At 44.0% G+C, this 18,274-nt stretch overlaps 1 protein-coding gene across 3 annotated transcripts in view; it reads left to right on the top strand.

Moving 5' to 3' along the window:
• Nucleotides 1–18,274, top strand: part of FMN2 (formin 2) — an 86,618-nt gene that overhangs the window by 47,501 nt on the left and 20,843 nt on the right. For 2 of the 3 annotated variants that reach the window (XM_084868672.1, XM_084868671.1), the window contains 3 exons: nt 708–767; nt 955–1,075; nt 8,907–8,999. In XM_084868672.1, the coding sequence (XP_084724798.1) occupies nt 708–767; nt 955–1,075; nt 8,907–8,999 (274 nt within the window). Of the gene's footprint in view, nt 1–707; nt 768–954; nt 1,076–8,906; nt 9,000–16,959; nt 17,247–18,274 lie in introns of those variants that run through there. The other variant, XM_084868673.1, reaches the window with a different exon arrangement.

The raw sequence follows: 18,274 nt of genomic DNA, 5'->3' as shown, positions 1-18,274 counted from the left end.
GCTAGGGCAAATGCTTCATTTTTTTATGTTCCTAATCTATATTGTACTAGCTAGACCATCAAACTTACCTCTGGTCCGAGTGTATAGAAAAGCAGGTAATATTCATCATCTCAGCTAAGACAGTAGTTATACCCCTTAATAAAATCCATAAAAATTAATGAACTAATTTTCTGATGGGGGAAAGCAAAAATAGGAAAGTATTTATAGTGGAGACTCCACCCTTAAACAGCTGTGCTTAACATTTGGAGCGTATCTGTGAGCACTGGGGAAAATAAGGTCTTCTATGCCATTCAACTCCTTGCTTATAGTTCACCAACATAACTTGAAATATGGAATTTCACATTTCATTCTAAACACTCTCCCCTATGTGTGCTGATTTCCTGGGATCTCTTTTATTTAACAGTTTAACTTAACTATTTAAATATAACTATGGCCGAAACCGGTTTGGCTCAGTGGCTAGAGCGTCGGCCTGTGGACTGAAAGGTCCCAGGTTCGATTCCGGTCAAGGGCAAGTACCTTGGTTGCGGGCACATTCCCAGGAGGGGGTGTGCAGGAGGCAGCTGATGGATGTTTCTCTCTCATCAATGTTTCTCTTTTTCTCTCCCTCCCTTCCGCTTTGTGAAAAAAAAAAAAAAAAAAAGAAAAAGAAAAGAGAAAAAAAGAAAAGAATATATAAATGTTTTACTGACTTTGGTCTTTCTGCCTAGGACAATAGCAGAAGCCTTTTGTCTTATATTGTGTCCTATTATCTTCGGAATTTTGATGAGGTAAGACAGTTTTGCATATATGTAGTTATTTTAATTTATTTTTTATTTTTTTTGGGGGGGTTAGTCTTTGTTGTAAATGGTTGGGCATTGTTGGTTTTTGTGGTTGTGCCATCCCTGCCATTGTGTGATTCTTATCGCTCTCAGTGCCGATGGGTTTAAGACGATGTGTTTCTCGCTAATGAAACAGGATGCTGGGAAGGAGCAGTGCGTTTTTCCGTTACCCGAACCTCAGGACCTGTTCCAGGCCTCGCAGATGAAGTTTGAGGATTTCCAGAAAGATCTCAGGAAACTAAAGAAAGACCTGAAAGGTAACGGAGCCGCTGAGAGAAACTCGTGTTTGTTAGTCATGCTTTTTTTAAAAATAATAGTTGACATCTTTTTAAAAAATATATTTTATTGATTTTTTACAGAGAGGAAGGGAGAGGGATAGAGAGCTAGAAACATCCACGAGAGAGAAACATTGACCAGTTGCCTCTTGCACAACCCCTACTGGGGATGTGTCCGCAGCCAAGGTCCATGCCCTTGACCGGAATTGAACCTGGGACCCTTCAGTCCACAGGCTGACGCTCTATCCACTGAGCCAAACCGGTTTCGGCGCTTTTTTTTTTTTTTTTTTTTTTAAATAAGACAAGCTAGATGTTTTGATGTTCTTGAACCAAAAGTCATCGAGAGCCTCGTAGAACTGAAAATTGCTTAGTATGGCTAAAGAAAAACAAATTGTTATTTATTATTATTAATATTATTTTTACCAATAACTTATCATTTTGTTGTTTAAAAAGCTGTGGTTGAAACTTCCTTATCGAATAGCATCTTGGGTATTGGAATAGTAATCTCTTCCATGAGGAGCTAATTTGCCTGGTTTTGACAGCCAAGAACATTCGTGCGTTTTTATCTTGTCACTTGAGAAATGACAGGCCCTCCCAACCCTCCCTCCATGCACTTGCCCAAGACTTTTTGGCTTGTGAACTTTTCTAGGGACAGAACATCCTCTTTCACATATGTGGTCAAAAAGCACACGTGTGTATGCCTTGTTGTTAGTTGCGAAGCCTTCTATCATTTTTATTCTTTATGGATTAAGGTATTACATATGTGTCCTTATCCCTTCATTCCCCCTCAACCCCCCAACTTGTGCCCTCACCCCCTGGTGTCTGTGTCCATTGGTTAGGCCCATAGGCATGCATACAAGTCCTTTGGTTGATCTCTCCCCCTGACCCTCCCCCTCCCCTGCCTTCCCTCTGAGGTTTCAAGGTCTGATCGATGCTTCTCTGGATCTGTTTTTGTTCATCAGTTTGTGTTGTTCATTAATATCATTTTGAAGAGTCTGAAATTCGTCCGCATTCTACCTCAAGAGTAATATTTACGCGAAAGTGAGCAGTGGGCCCCTTTGAGAATTATTTGGTGGTGAAAAATCCCTCTTAGTGCTTGGTCCTGAGGTTTCTTATTGTTATGCTAGCTGAGTCTCTGACTAACCCTATCAAACACAGATAGCGAGCGAGTGAATGGACGTGAATTTCCATCGGATGTGTAAAGGCAAAGAAGAGGCATGGTTGAACCAAGAACCAGCCGGATGCTGTAACTTTTTAAAGAGATTCTACCCAGTTTGGAAATCCGTATCCATATGGATCTATAATGAAATGTGTGGGGTTAAATATATTCCGGTCACAGATGCTTTTGTATGGATAAAAACCAACATGATAACATTACGTAGCTGGCTTGCGGTTCCTAAACACTCAGCATCCATTATTATGAGCCTGACGCAGGTTGGGCAATTGTGGGTGCACTGAGTACCCTCAAATATGGGAGTTCATTTATTGAACCCAAGAAGGACAAGTTTGTTTAAGAAATAAATAAAATTACGTTATGTTGGTATAACACTATGCTACTGTGTATTGAAGTATGACTTTTAAAAACAATAAAAGGCAAACCATAGAGTATTTATCTTCCTTCAACGTTAGACCAGGTATATTGGTTTACTGGTTTGCTTATTAATATCCCCCTCTCTCAGTGCTAGGGGCATTTCTGGGGGATCAGAAAAAAAAAATACTCGATACTTTCATGAACAGTTCAGCCTTGCAAAGTAGGACTTCATTGCTTACAGGGGATTGGATGAAGGAGAGGAATGGCGGTCTTACTCCTAGGGAACTTCGTTTGCTTAGGATGGGAATGATTCTTCCTTTACTTTTCATGTCGGCATGCTTCCTTCCCACGGTTATTAACTATACACGTAGCCATGAAAATGGCAAGTTCTCACGAGATGTAGAGCGAGACAGGGAGAACTGACGGACGCCAGACTGTGGGTTTGAAGAGGACCAGTGGCCACTGCCCATTGTCCTACTTCCTCCTGCACATCTGTCTTCTCCAGCGGTGGGGTGGCTCCAGATGGAACACTAAGGAGCATCTTAGCAAGCTGTGAGCACCCCAGGGGGTGACTCTTTATATATCACTAGAGGCCCAGTGCACAAAATTTGTGCAAGGGGCTCGACCTCACGGCCCCCGGCTGCCATCTTGGCCCTCGCAGCCCTGGCCCCTGCCCCCCACTGGTCATCTGGAAGGTCAACCTGTACCAACCAGGTCACAAAAGCCAACATAGCCATTCAGGGCGGGAAGACTCTACATGGATGAGAGGGGCATGTGTATTTGGAACGGGGGTGGGGGGAGGAGGGCACAGGAGGAGAAGGGAGGAGAATGAAGGCGGGCACAAGCATTTCAGGAAGAAGAAAAGTCTATTACTCCTGCATCCTTGGCATATCCCTCGTACGAGAGGAGAGAACGCACATCTGCTGCACACGTTTATAAGGACAGCGCATCTTATTCTAAACTAGAGGCCTGGTGCACAGAATTCGTGCAAGGGGCTCGGCCCTCGCAGCCCTGGCTTTGTCCGGAAGGCCATCCCTAAGGATGTCCGGTCTAATTAGCATGCTATGCCTTTATTATTATAGATGCACTCTCCAGCCACTGAAGGATGATGCTTAGGGACCCAGAGGGGTAATGATTTATGTCTTGAGGATATTGCTCTGGCAAGCGTCGGCTTTGGGAGACGTGGGAAGGAACTTCCATAAAAGATAATAGGGATTTTGACCCAGGAGGGAGCGGGACAAAGGAGGTGGAAAGCAGGAAACATGTGTTTCTGATTTTTAGGGGCAGCGAGGGTGGTCTAGAGTCATTATTTAAATTTTAAGGTGTCCTAGGTAGTATAGAAGTTCTTCTTAAAGAATTGTCTCACGCCAGAGTTCCAGGGGAGTCCGCTCTGGGTAGGTTACTGTGATGTGTTTTCTGCCTGAGATGCTTATATTTCTTTACATCCGCTTTGGAAAAAGCGTTCTCATGTGGGATATTTCCCCCAGAGCTGATAAGTGTCTCGCATCTTTCTTCCTTCTCATCTTTCCTCCCCTCCCTCCATAATAATATACACCCACGTACTGGGCTCTCGCGAACATTTCTCAGGATTCTTAGGCTTTCCGTGCTGTGAATCTCTTGAATCTTCATGAAACTCAGTGGTAATTTCGCCCCTCGGAAGGGAGAGCTAATGAGAAGAAAACGAAGTTGTCAATCACTTCATGTTAAGAGTTGACGCCGTTTATTCATTTTAGGAAAAAATGGTGAAGTTGTATTTCCTCTTTTTCATGGATCACTTACTTTTGGTACCCTACTGCCTTGAAAAATCCCCAAAAACCAATGAATTAAAGGTGATTAGTTCTCTGACATTTGAGTTATGATGCCTTTTATTTCTCCTTCTTGTCTGATCGCTGTGGCTAGGACTTCCAGTCCTGTGTTGAATAAGAGTGGTGAAAGCTGACATTCTTGTCTTGTTCCTGTTCTGAAGGGGACCACTTTTAGTTTTTGCCCAGTGAGTCTGATGTTGGCTGTAGGTTTGTCGTGTATGGCCTTTATTATTGATAAGGTATGATCCCTCTATTCCCACTTTGCTGAGAGTCTTTTTCCAAAAAGGGTGCTGGGTTTTGTCTAATGCTTTTCCTGCATCTATTGATATGATCACGTGGTTTAAAAAAATATTTCAATTTGTGTATGTGATGCATCACATGTATTGATTTGTGGCTATTGTGCGAGCCTCGCATCCCTGGAATAAACTAGAGAGGAACCATAAGATTTTCCAATAAATCAAAAATCCATAGGAGAAAAAAAAAAGTAGTGTTTTATATCAGAGTGTAATTTGCTATTGCACCAGGTAGGCAAGGTTTCTTTAGAAAAAACGAAAAGAGCCCTGGCCTGTTTGGCTCAGTGAATAGAGTGTCCATCTGCGGACTGAAGGGTCCCAGGTTCGATTCCGGTGAAGGGCACAGGCCCAGGTTGTGGGCTCCATCCGCAGTGGGGAGCATGCAGGAGGCAGCTGACCCATGATTCTCTCTCATCATGGATGTTTCTATCTCTCTCTCCCTCTTCCTTCCTCTCTGAAATTAATAAAAATATACTTCAAGAAAAAAACAAAAAGAGGAAATAAAACCAGTGGTGAGTCTATGTCACCCACCGTTCAGCACAGATCCTGATGGTGGTGTAGAGACCACCTCCCCCCCGCGCCCCCCCGCCCCCGCCCCCGGGGCCAGGGCTGCAGGTTGGTTTTGGGCGTCTCCCCTGCAGACCAAGATGGAGGCAGCCCAGTCCCTCTTCTTCCAACGGCTCTGTGGGCGTCTCATCCACTGCCTTCCTCTCTTCTTGAAATCCACCTTACAGTCCCTCCCAAAGCTCGCTGACACGGGACACGGCTGGATTTGGGAAGGAAGGACTCCTGATCTGATCAACCTCCTTTGTTCTTCGCGTCTCTGACGTGGCTTCCTTCAAACTTGACGAGGCAGGTTTATGGGTGCCCGTAAAACCTTCTGGAAGCTCACAGAAACGCAGCGACCCGAAACCGGGCGACACTGATTGATGGAGTGCGGAGATGTAGAAGTTACAGTGGGAATATTCCAGTTTCTTACCCTGTTAGCCAGGGAGTTCCCTTTTTAATGACGCAACCTGTAACGGGCGCGTACTCTTTCACTAGGATGTGTCAGTACGTCACGCCCGGAGGACGTAGTTTCATATTATTATTTTTATTTATTTATACTCAATTAAAATAAATGATATATATATATATATTTTTTTCATTTATTTATATATAAAGCACAAAGGAAAATACAGAATTACAAAAAAAATAGAAAAGAATACCAACAACAAAAAAAATGGAACACCGAATTAAAAAATTATAAAATTTACAAACAATTATAAAGATTACAAAAAATATATACCGTCTCTCTCAGGGCGCAACATATATTTCCAGGATGTATTCATACGTCCTACCCGTTCCCGATATTGTTTAAGTTTGACGTATTTATAGGTCCCGCTCAGTTAACAGGTTAAACACACACACACACACACACACACACACACACACACACACACCAGAACCTCCTGGTCAGGGGTCCTCAAACTTTTTAAAGTGGGGGCCAGATCACGGTCCCTCAGAGAGCTGGAGGGCCGGACTATATGAACTACTAATTCCTACTGTAACACCTCGGCTGCGCTCACTGCCCAAAAAACCTGGCGGGCCGGATCAGACTCCTCTGCGGGCTGCATGTGGCCTGCGGGCCGTAGTTTGAAGACCCCTGCTCCTGGTCGTGGTTCGTTTCTGAGCGTGGTGGGTGGCGCTCTTATTTCAATCTGATGGTGGGGAGATGATGTTGGCTGTGCCCCCAACACTCCAACCTGTGGGCTGGAACCCCCTTTTCCAGTGGACACATCAGAGCCTTTTGTTCCGCCTCTCCTCTGGCTGGCTTTGTCTCTGTTGTTGAGAGTCTCCGCTCACGCTTTCCACGGCGAGCCCTTTCACAGAACATAAACCCTTTTTGGATCAGAAAGGCCTTTAAGTTAAACAAAAGCCTCCATGGTTGGAATGGCTCCATTGTGCCAACTGCCTTTAACAGATTTTAAGAAAAATATTTGGATTTGACCGTAATGCGATTTTCCAGGAACTCTATCGCATGTTATGCTTTTAATAATGTGACTGAATGACCCTTTACGTTTGTGAGACTCTTTAAATGGTTGGTATTTTTTTTAAAAAATCACAGAGTCACCCGTTTTGAAGAGGATGATGATAGCCAGGATGATGTTATGCACCAAAATGCACTATAGTTTGGTGAAGAATGGGGACCGATCTTATAAATTTCCTTATGCAACAAGGGTCCCAGGTTCCATTCCCGTCAAGGGCATGTGCCTTGGTTGCGGGTACATCCCCAGTGGGGGGCGTGCAGGAGGCAGCTGATCCATGTTTCTCTCTTATCTATATTCCTAATCTTTATCCCTCTCCCTTCCTATCTGTAAAAAATCAAATATATATATATATATATATATATATATATATATATTTGATTTTTTATAAAATATATATAGTAGAACCAGACCTGAATGCAGCTCTATTTTATTTGCATCTCTCCTTTTATCTTCTATCTTTCACACATGCTCTATGGAAGAGGGACATACAAAGTTTGGGGGGGGGATTGGTGATAGGTAAACCTTGCTGAGATAGTTGTGAATGGGTGGACAAATCAAAGTTCAACAACGGATCATAAGGTGTAAGAGTATGTGAAGGGGGGTGACTAGCATGTACAAGGCATGGCGACATTCCTGTAGAGATGCCATTTCCAAATGACCGAGAAATCCACATGAACAGGAGCATCCAGTTCCCCTTCCCATTCATTCCACAGATCATAACTGTTGCATGCCTGCTGCCGGCCAGCGGATGCTTTAGGCCCTGGCCCACAAAGCGGAGGAGGGAGAGGAGAGGAGGGACCATATCTGTCCTCTTGAGAGACTGGAAGTCTGAGGCTCCCTGCAGATCTGAGCTATCTGCGGTGATTCTATCAGAGCTGTTTTCAAAGCAGACTCCAGACACGCCATTCCACGGGGAGACGGGGCAGAGAGAAGAGGGATTCCTGCTCAGTGTAGAGCTGAGGATGCTAATCAGGACAGCAGCTCAGTGAGGGGAAAGATGCCTGGCAGAGATCAGAATGGCCATCGCTCAACATACCAAGCTCCCTGACAAGCATCTTCTCCTGGACGGAGGACAGGGGGTGAGATGAGGTTGCCCAGAAAGGACCCAAGAGTTCTTCTGGGTCCAAAATTCCCCTTGGTTCCCCTTGCACACGGCGAAGTCTACTCTAAGGAGAGGGGGAAAGATGGAAGCGATGGAAAAAGATGGCTTTTGCTTGTGTTTATATGAAGAATGCAGTTTATAGGAGTGGGCCAAGGACATTTCTAAAAGGAGCCAGGATGCAATTTAAAATATAATCTCCCCTCGTTTAAAAATAGGTTGCTTTCTCTTATCTTCCGTATCTTCCGTTGTTTAAACGTTGCTGAGTAAACACGCAGACCTGCAGACTGGCCCACTGGAGAAGACTTGGTCATGGTTAGTCTGTGATCCATCTCTGCTTCCCTAACCAGTGACCTCCCCCTTTAAGGCACCGGGCCCATTAGGTGGCCTTCCGCTGGCTGCTGGGGGTAGGGTGTTCTGACGGCTGCATCAGTAGGTAATAGTGACCATGATGATAACAGGAAACAGCCCATGCCAGGCACAGTACTGTCTCACGTTCCATCTCTTCACTGATTCGATCCTCATAACAACGCTGAGAGCCAGGCCCCGGGCTCTCCCTTCTCCTGATGAGAGGAAGGCTCAGCGGTTGTGTACCAGGTGACACTCTGTGGAAGTGACGGAACTGGAGTCACAGACGCTTAAAAAAATATATTAAAATATATATATTTTACTGATCTCAGAGAGGAAGGGAGAGGGAGAGAGAGAAACATCAGCAATGAGAGAGAGTCATGGATCTGCTGCCTCCTGCACGTCCCACACTGAGGCTCGAGCCTGCAACCTGTGCCTGCGCCCTGAGCGGGAATCGAACCCTGACTTCCTGGTTCCTAGGTTGATGCTCAACCACTGAGCCACGCCGGCCAGGCTGGAGTCACCAACTTTTACGAATGTCTTGTGTATAGACTTGTCATGTCAGCATCTGGTGGTTCCAACACACACGTGTGGGACGTTTGCCCGTCATGGTGGCTGACGGGCCACTCTAGCTTTGGCTCCTGAGCTTTTGAGGTGGTTTTGATGTTCCATCGACGGCACCCTAAACAGCGTGTCTCTGATTGCAGCCTGCGAGGTGGAGGCAGGGAAGGTGTACCAGGTGTCCTCCGAGGAGCACATCCAGCCCTTCAAGGAGAACATGGAGCAGTTCATCGTCCAAGGTACACGTGGAGGGGGGGGGGTAAAGAGGCGGAAGTGGGCTTGAGGGCTCTCCCTCGTCAGCAGAGGGCAGGGAGGCGTGAACAAAACACGCGCTGGTTTCAAAGAGACCGACACCCCAGAGAAACACACTGTGTTCGACCGTTGAGTGGGGAGAGAGACATGTGCTCGGCATGCTGATGAATGATGCTCATGGATGAATGATGAGTGATGTTCATTGTTATCATTGTTCTTTCATGATGAGGAATACAATAAATATTGGTGAAATAGCTCATGTTTTTGAAGACTTTAAAATTGTCATGTTTTTTTTGAATTGGTTTCAGAGAGAAAGGGAGGGAGAGACTGAGATAGAAACATCCATCCTGAGAGAGAATCATGGATTGGTTGCCTCCTGCACGCCCCCTACCGGGGATGGAGCACACAACCCAGGCCTGTGCCCTGACCGGGAATGGAACTGTGACCTCCTGGCCAAGGCTCAGCCACTGAGCCACACTGGCCGGGCATATACCTTTTTTTGATAGAAAATCAGATATCCTTCTGCGTTTTTGCTAGGGTTGTGACCTCAGTTCATCTTGGCATTTATTTGGTTTGTCAAAATATTGCATGCAAAAGCAAAGTATATGGATGCTTTTCGGATCTTCAAAACATGACATGCAGTTTTTTAAATAAAGGATGTCCACATTTCTCTGGATACTTAACACCTTTGTGTTTTTCAAGGAGCTTTAAAAAAACCCCCCAATATCATCACACTGGCTTTACCTATATTCCTCTGAGTGAAGCAGGGACGAGACATTTCAGAAGACGTGAAAGAAACCATTAGTTTAAAGAGGAAAAAATGTGTTAAAAGTCTCCCTGTTGGAAGTCACAAGTATTTCCATGCCTTCGCTACTCAAAACCTTTCATGCTTGGCACATGCCATCTCTTCTGGAGATCGGATTTGTGACATGTCATGCTTGGGGCAGTTCTTGCTGTTGCAGGAATTCTCATAGAGGCTGACATGGCTTGAGGCTGGGGCCTCACACCGCTGTATCCTCTATTAAGCTATGGTTTTTATTCATTGGTTAAGTGTCATTATCGATGACTGACAGTGAATGAGGCATGCTGGAATTTGATTAAACATGAAGAATAGCTTTTTTATTTTTTATTTTTTTAAGATAGGAAAGGACTATTCAGTCACTTAATAAAATCATGATGCCCGAAAGAAAACATGAAACATGAAACGGGATATGAAAGAGATTCATAAATCAGAGTGGTCTGTCATCTCCAGATTTTCGGGTCCTCATGACTTGGGGTGAAAAACCTACTCCTTGATTCCCAAATAGTCCTCTTGCTGAAATCATAGTGGAGGACCCTGTGCGCTTGCTTGCTCCACTCTTAACGGTGAATAAAAATGAGTCTTGCTTTTTCCGTTCAATGCGGTTTTTAGGATCAAGAACGTGTAATTTTAGAAAACTATGTAGGGAAAAAGTATGGAATGTTGTTGTTATTGTTTGCGGGAAGAAAGGAGCCCTAATGCTATGATTCATTAAAAAAAAAAAATCGTCAAACAATTTGCTGGATTTCACATCTAACATGTTGGCAAGTGTCACCCATAGAGTTGTTCACATTATTTACAGTTTGTTATCTAACTAGAGGCCCGGTGCATGAATTCGTGCATGGGGGGGGGGGTCTCGACCAGTGATCGATGCCTATCAGGGGGCCAGCCAGCTGCGGGGAGGAATTTCAAGAGGTTGGCCAGCTGCCCCCCTTCCCCATTGGGGCTGATCAGGGGCCAGCCAGCTGCAGGGGGTGTAGGGGAGAAGGGAGTGGGGCCATGGGGGGTTGGCCGGCGGGGAAAGGGTGTGGGGGGGGAACCATGAGAAGTTGGCTGTGAGAGCGCACTGACCACCAGAAGGCAGCTCCTGCATTGTTATAAAATTCAGGTATAAAATGGGGATGTAAGTCTTTCTTAGTATTACTTTCCTCTGTTGGAACCACATTTATATTTCATTTCTATCCCTCTAGAGATAATCTATGCATACGAGCCTATAATATGTCCATGTAAATTTGTATCTACACTAAGAAAAGAGTAACATGCTAATTGACCGTACCTTCGCAATGCCCACCAGCCAGTCAGGAGTGAGTATGCAAATTAACCCAACAAAGATGGCGGGTTATTTTGCATACACAAGTGTCGCGTGGCTGGGGGCGGGGTGGGACGTTAGCGTAATGCACCACCCAGCCGCTCTGGGCCTCTGGGCAGTGTGGGAAGGTGGAAAGATGGCTCCAGCCAGCAGCCAGGGGAAGGAAGGTCCATTCTTGCAAGAATCTTCATTCATCAGGCCTCTAGTTTATATATGTTTTGCTAGTGAATACAGTCTCTATATGTTGATTTCCCCCCTTTTTCATTTTTATTAGGAAATAGTTTATATTTATGTACATTTTTATATTTTATATATGCATCATCTTTATAAAATGTAAAAGGATATATATGAAATTACTGTATATGTGTTCAACCTACAATTTTGTATGTTAGATATTCATCTTATGTATAACACAAAAATAAATATATTTTATTATTCTTGTACTCTCATGGTTTGCTACAACTATATTCGATAACGTTGCCACACACATTGAATTAGCGAATCCTGAGCCATCGCTCCCAGTTGCAAACACAGGGTTAGGTTTCTACAAGCCTCTGGCCATGTTTTGGTTTGATCAGCACGCTACCCTATGCGTGCTCATGTTTGAAGACACTGAGTTTAGAGTATATTGTTGATTCATTAACGTGGAACTCACCGCCGGCAGTGCTGTCCCTCACACCCGCCTGGGACGCATCTGACACGTGGATTTTCCCCCGTGAGGCCCGCCCGGGCCTTCTTGCTCTCGTGTACCCCAGACAGCTCTGTGGCCACTCGAGCAACGGAAAGGACAAAAACAGCACAAAGTGTCACAATAGACTGTGAAGATGATTTACAGCCTGGGCGCTGAAATAAGAAGCGAGAGCCTTGCCATGATGAGTGGCAGCTGGTGAAGTGTGGGCCCGGAGACTCAGATTTTCCACTGCACATGCCCTTGGTGACCACGGAAGCTCTAGAAGGATGGATTTTGGAATTACCATGAACCTCAGTGATTCTACAATCAAACGTGTAGAATCCATGGGTACGGAGGATCCAATGCACACTTGAAAGGCATACGCGTTATAGATAACGTAAAGAAGGTCAAAGATGTGGGTACCTATTGTATTTAACCTAAATGAGATCTAAAGAATTGATAATGGTGTGAATAGCCACGTACTCTCCACTCAAGGAGCAGTCCTGGATCAGCATGTCCAACTCTTTCATGGATCCTGCCCAATGTTGTGCCTGCGTTCTCTCAGACATGACCGCTAATGGGAACGTCAAGTGTATCATTTGCGTACGTCTTATTTTTTTTTTAATGATTTCACCCATTCATCCATTCCCCGCCCCACTCCTTTGTCAACCATCAGCTTGGCCTCTAGATCTGAGGGTCTGCTTCTGTTTTGTTTTGTTTTTGATTCTACATATAAGGGGAGACATATGGTATTTGTCTTCGTCTGAGAGAGAGGAAAGAAGAGATCTGTGAGAGAGAAATATTGATCGATTGCCTCCTATATATACCTTCTTGGGAATCGAACCTGAAACCTTTTGGTATACGGGATGATGCTTCCAACCACTGAACCACACCGGCTAGGACTCTGTCCATTTGGTATTAAATTGTATGAGTACCTTAGATATTTTGGATATTACCCCCTTGTCAGATATGTTATTTGTGAATATCTTTTTCATTCAGTGGTTTGTCTTTTTGTTTTGTTGATGGTTTCTTTTCTTGTCTTTGTTTGATTTTGGTATGAGGGTGATATTGGCTTCATAGAATTAGTTAAGAAACAATTCTTCCTCTTGTTTTTTCTTTTTAAATCATTTAAGAACTATAGATATTGATTATTATTTATTGGTAGAATTCACTTGTCAAGGTGTCTGGTTTTATTGGTTGGGAGTTTTTTGATGACGTTTTCAATTTCTTTGTTAGTATTTTCACTTTCTTTCTGGTTCAGCAGTTGGAATGCTGTTGAGTTTGTTGGCATATCGTTGTTCATAGTATTCTTTAACGATTCTCTGTATTTCTGTGGTGTCCGTTGTCACATCTCTTCTTTCATTCATGATTGTATTTATTTGGGCTCTCGTTTCTTCTTGATGAGCTTGGCTAAAGGTTTGTCAATTTTGTTTATCTTTTCAAAGGACCAGCTCTCATTTTCATTGATCTTTTGAACATCTCTATTTTATTTCCTTCCTCTCTGATCTTTATGCTTTCTCTTTATAGGTTTGCCAGAAATATAAATTGTAAACATTTTATTAGTTTTGTTAAGTTTATGAACTTTGGGTAAGTGGAATGGTAACTGTACTCTCCTGTGACTAGCTTTTATCTCCATTGAATATTATTCTTGAGATTCTTTCATGTTAGTGCATATGCCTGTATTTGGTTAATATTGATTTCATTGGAGGTATATGCTACACCACAATTTATTTCTCCCGTTTTTCCTTTTGTTAGCTAAAAGGAAAAATGCTTTAGGCCTGGGGGTCCACGCATATTCTCTTTTTTAGTACTAACCTAGGAGAACAAGATTTGCTGGGTTATGGGGCTTATCCACTGAGCTTAACTTATGTTTTTTATAACCAGTACCATCTTCTTGGCTCACCATTCCTTCATGTTATGCCTTCCTTCTGAAATGGTTTTGCTTCTTTTGAAAGAACACTCTTTAAAAGTTCCCTGGTCTGAAACTCTGGCTTGAAAACCCTCTTTTTAAAATTTTTTTGGTTTGTGTGGAAATCCCCATCGCACCTGTTTTGGGGAGATAGGTTTGCTGATGATAAAACTCTGGGTTGCAGTTAATTCTTTTCCGCATTCTGGATGCCGTGATGTCTTACCTCCCTTCCGTGCCCGGGCAGCTCTGCCCCCAATCCATTTTAGTTTCTAAACTAAATTTATTCGCAGACTCGGTTTTTTCTTTTCTTTTTTCTATTTCTGTTTCTATTATTTGTTTGGGCTCAACATCAGAGGGCCCTGCCACCGAGAACTGTTTTAACATGAGTTGGGGTCTCCCTCACTGTGGATGGAGGCTCAGGGCGGTGTGGTCGCCCACGTGGGGTGCTGGATCCTTAAGGGGAGAGGGTCTCCCCTCCCGCCCAGGGCCATGGCGGAGAAGCACACCGTCCTCAGCATCACTTCTCGTGGGTGCGTGGGGGTGCCCTTTGGGTTTCCAAGGACAGCCTTGGGTGGCAGGGCGGAGGGATGCCCCCGGGGCAGTGCTCACACCTTTGAAGTCTTGCTCCTGACTATTTGGATTGATTTGGAGAATGTTCTCTATTTCCTAGCCAACTCAGCCATGCATTGCATTTTATTTTAATCCAATACCTCAAAGCACTTAGTTTTAAAACTATTTGATGTCGCGTTCTTGGTATGGTTGGAAATAGAGGCCTCTCTTGGGTATTATTCTCTTTTTTTCAATTAAAATAGCTTCAAGGTAATTTTGTATCAGCACATGGTTCTTAACGGTTTTGTAGTATTCCATTGGAAAAAGGCAGCAACATTAACTTGTTCATTGCTTTGCTTGTTATTTTTTGAAAATCCTTATTTAAGCTCATCTTGGGATTAATAAGGTGTGCTAGCTGTTGCTTAGTAAAGGAAAAGGGAGTGAATTGCCCTGAATGTGTCTTTATTTTTATGCTTCAGAAAATAAAATGTTTCCATGAGAAATTTGCTCAGTCTACAGGTGGGGTCATATATAGGATGTTGGTATGATTTGATGTAAAAAATTAGGTAAACACTTGCCCACTTGTAAATCAATAGCCTTTTTACAAGGGATTGTCTACAGAATGTAAAACCCATGCGTACATATGTTTTCCCATGTTTCTCACTTTGAGTATAAAATGAAGATTTAGTCCAGCCAGCATGGGTCAGTTGGTTGAGCATCAGCCTATGAGCCAGGAGGTCATGGTTCGATTCCCGGTCAAGGGCACATGCCGGGTTGTGGGCTCGATCCCCTATGGGGGATGTGCAGGAGGCAGCCAATCCATGATTCCCTCTCATCATTGAACCTTTCAGGAATCAACCTTTATTTGTTTGATTACTTTTTGTTTCCATCTGTTTATTTATTTTTAAGGCGAGGGCCTAAGATTACCTTTCTGGCCCAATTCTATAGGAGACCTTTGGCAAGGATGGTCTGATGCCCCTGACTATGCAGCTGGTTTAAACTAGCGTTCTCATGATTCTGTTTCAGCACGTTGGCATTTTTTAATATATGTTTTTACTTTTTAAAAAATATATTTTATTGATATTTTACAGAGAGGAAGATAGAGAGATAGAGATTAGAAACATCGATGAGAGAGAATCATCGATCAGCTGCCTCCTGCAAAGCCCCCACTGGGGATGTGCCCGCAACCAAGGTACATGCCCTTGACCAGAATCGAACCTGGACCTTTCAGTCCGCAGGCCAACGCTCTATCCACTGAGCCACACCGGTTAAGGCAGCACATTGGCATTTTAGTATGTCTTCCCCAACAGCAGTATTACATACGTGTATGTAAACAGTCTAAAGTACAAAAAAACCTCTGTCCCTGCAAATATTTTCTGCTGGTTGCTGCCCTACTAAGTGACTATTTTGACCCAGCCATTAGCGCCTGCAGCCGCTGGGCTGGCTCCGGCCTCTTTGGCAAGTTTAAATATTCCTGCTGAACGTGTTCCAAGGTTAAATATTCCTGCTGAACTTGGACTGTGAGTGAGCAGAGGCCCCAAGGACGCCCTTGCATGAGCGAGCGCCCCATAGTCCCAGGTAATTGGAGACAGAGTTGGTTTTGACTCATATCAGATGGAAGGCCGATCGGAACCCTTTCATCTGCTTGTCGGAGCCCTCCATCTCTCCGCTGTTGTTCTTTTTTTTTTATTTAAAGCGCTAACTAGTTTTTGTTTATAATTATCTATGAATGTGCACTTTGGCTGCTTTCAAGTGCGGCCAGGATGGGTTATTTTTTAGACCAGGCAACGCCTTCCTTCTGAGTCACTGGAAGTTGTCATTGGATTGCAGATCTGTTGCTTCGGGTTCGGAGGGTTTGGTCGCACGGCCTCCTTGGACCATGAACTTGAAATCAAGTGAATTTTTAAGTCCTTTATACATATCCAGGCAGGGAATGAATATCTGAATTTCTTTTGCTATCTTTTTTCCTCCCTTCCGTTCTTTCCTTTTCTAAGTCTATTTTTATTGATTTCAGAGAGGAAGGGAGAAGGAGAGAGAGAGAAACATCAACGAGGAGAGAGAATCATCGATCAGCTGCCTCCTGCACACCTCCTACGATGGATGTGCCTGCAATCAAGGTACATGCTCTTGACTGGAATTGAACCTGGGACCTTTCAGTCCACAGGCCGATGCTCTATCCACTGAGCCAAACCAGTTATGGCTGATTTCTTTTCTTTTTTTTAAAAAAAATATGTTTTTATTGATTTTAAAGAGGAAGGAAGAGGGAGAGAAAAAAAATCCTTGATGAGAGAGAATTATGCATCGGCTGCCTCCTACACTCCCCCTACTAGGGATCAAGCCCACAACCCGGGCATGTGCCCTGACCAGGAATCGAACCGTGACCTCCTGGTTTATAGGTCAATGCTCAACCCCTGAGCCATGCTGGACTTAGTGGTTTTTCCTTGAACCAACCATATGCGCCTGGAGAATTAATCCTGGAAGCAAAGCATTTGAATGCAAGGCAGCCCACGGCAGAGTCTATAAGACAGTATGTTCGAGTCTGAGACTCTTTTCCAAGTCAAATGATGGAACATTTATCCTGTTGTTCAGAATGGCCAATGACGGCCCCATACGTGTACGTAAACAGTCTCAAGTACAGAAAGGGAAAAGGGGGGAGGGAAGGCAGAGAACCCCTCAGCTGCCAGCTCAACCGGTCCCTTTTAAATTCTTAGAATCCAGTGTCCTGGATAGCGGCTCTGCAGACACTCAACAGCCTTCGAGCAAACACTGTCTAGAGGTTGTAAAACATTAACCAGCCCAAGCTGGACGGCTGCGTGGAGAGCAGCGAAGGAGACACGTTGACAATTCCTGGATCTTACGCGCAGTCCCAGTTCTTGGTAATGAACTTGCTCTGTGCCACGCTGGCTTCTAGCTTCGCCGAGTGGCCAGGAACGTGACCCAAAGGGTGGACGCGCAAACCAGGGCACTTGTATGCGTGTGTGCCTAACCCAGGGACACAGACGGGGGGGATGACACAGGCCTGGGGTAGGGGCGGGGTGGGCTAGAGGAGGTCCGGGGGGTAAGAAAGGGGGTCATATGTCATACTTTCAACAATAAAGATTAAAAAAAAAAAAAAAAAAGACCGCGTCTGTTTTCACTGATCCAGGCTTTTATTATTATCTTTAAACTTTTTGTTCTAGCCCTGACTAGGGTGTGGTTCAGTGGATAGAGCATCGGCCTGCAGACTGAAGGGTCCCAGGTTCGATTCCGGTCAAGGGTATATACCTTGGTTGTGGGCACATCCTCAGTAGAAGGTGTGGAGGAGGCAGCTGATGGATGTTTCTCTCTCATCGATGTTTCTAGCTCTTTCTATCCCTGTCCCTTTCTCTCTGTAAATAAATCAACAAAATATATATTTTAAACTTTTTGTTCTATAGCTCAACCGGTTTTCAGAATGCGTCAAAAACCGTTAGTGAAGCATGAAATCAATTTAGGGGCTCACCATCAACCTTTTAAAATCGAACAGAACAGACTAAAAATGTTACAGGAAATAGTATTTTTCACACCTTCATGTCAAAAATCTATGTGTGTGTGTGTGTGTGTGTGTGTGTAGAAGCACCAGGTAAATTCCTAGAATGTTACTAGATCAGAAAGTCACTGCCATTCTTACTTGATGCGATGGAATTAAATGTTATTTTAAATAATTTGAAAGTAGTGGTGTAATTTCCTTTCCAAATTTGACCGTTGGGCGTATGTCTGGCTGTCATTCTTTCTTTTTAGATAACAATAGTCGCCAATAAGTGGGTCCATGATCACCTCCCTCTTTCAATGAACGGGGGATGTTTGTGTCTGATCTTGCTCCGTTGTAGAAATAATCTCGGTGTCTGTCCATCTGTGAGGAGAACACTTAGGGAGAAGGTCACCTACCCTTTCTCTTTAGTTTTTTGACTTGGTTTTTGTCTCTTTGCTTGAAATAATTAATTTCAGCTAATTGTTGGTGTTTAATATTCAACAAACACAATAGACATGCGTATGAAGCTTGCTGGT

Source organism: Pipistrellus hanaki, assembly GCF_964339955.1.
Source record: "Pipistrellus hanaki genome assembly, chromosome: 20".
In the NCBI taxonomy this organism is placed as follows: domain Eukaryota; kingdom Metazoa; phylum Chordata; class Mammalia; order Chiroptera; family Vespertilionidae; genus Pipistrellus; species Pipistrellus hanaki.
Note: the sequence above shows the minus strand (reverse complement) of the source record. Positions and strands in the feature narration are given on the sequence as shown.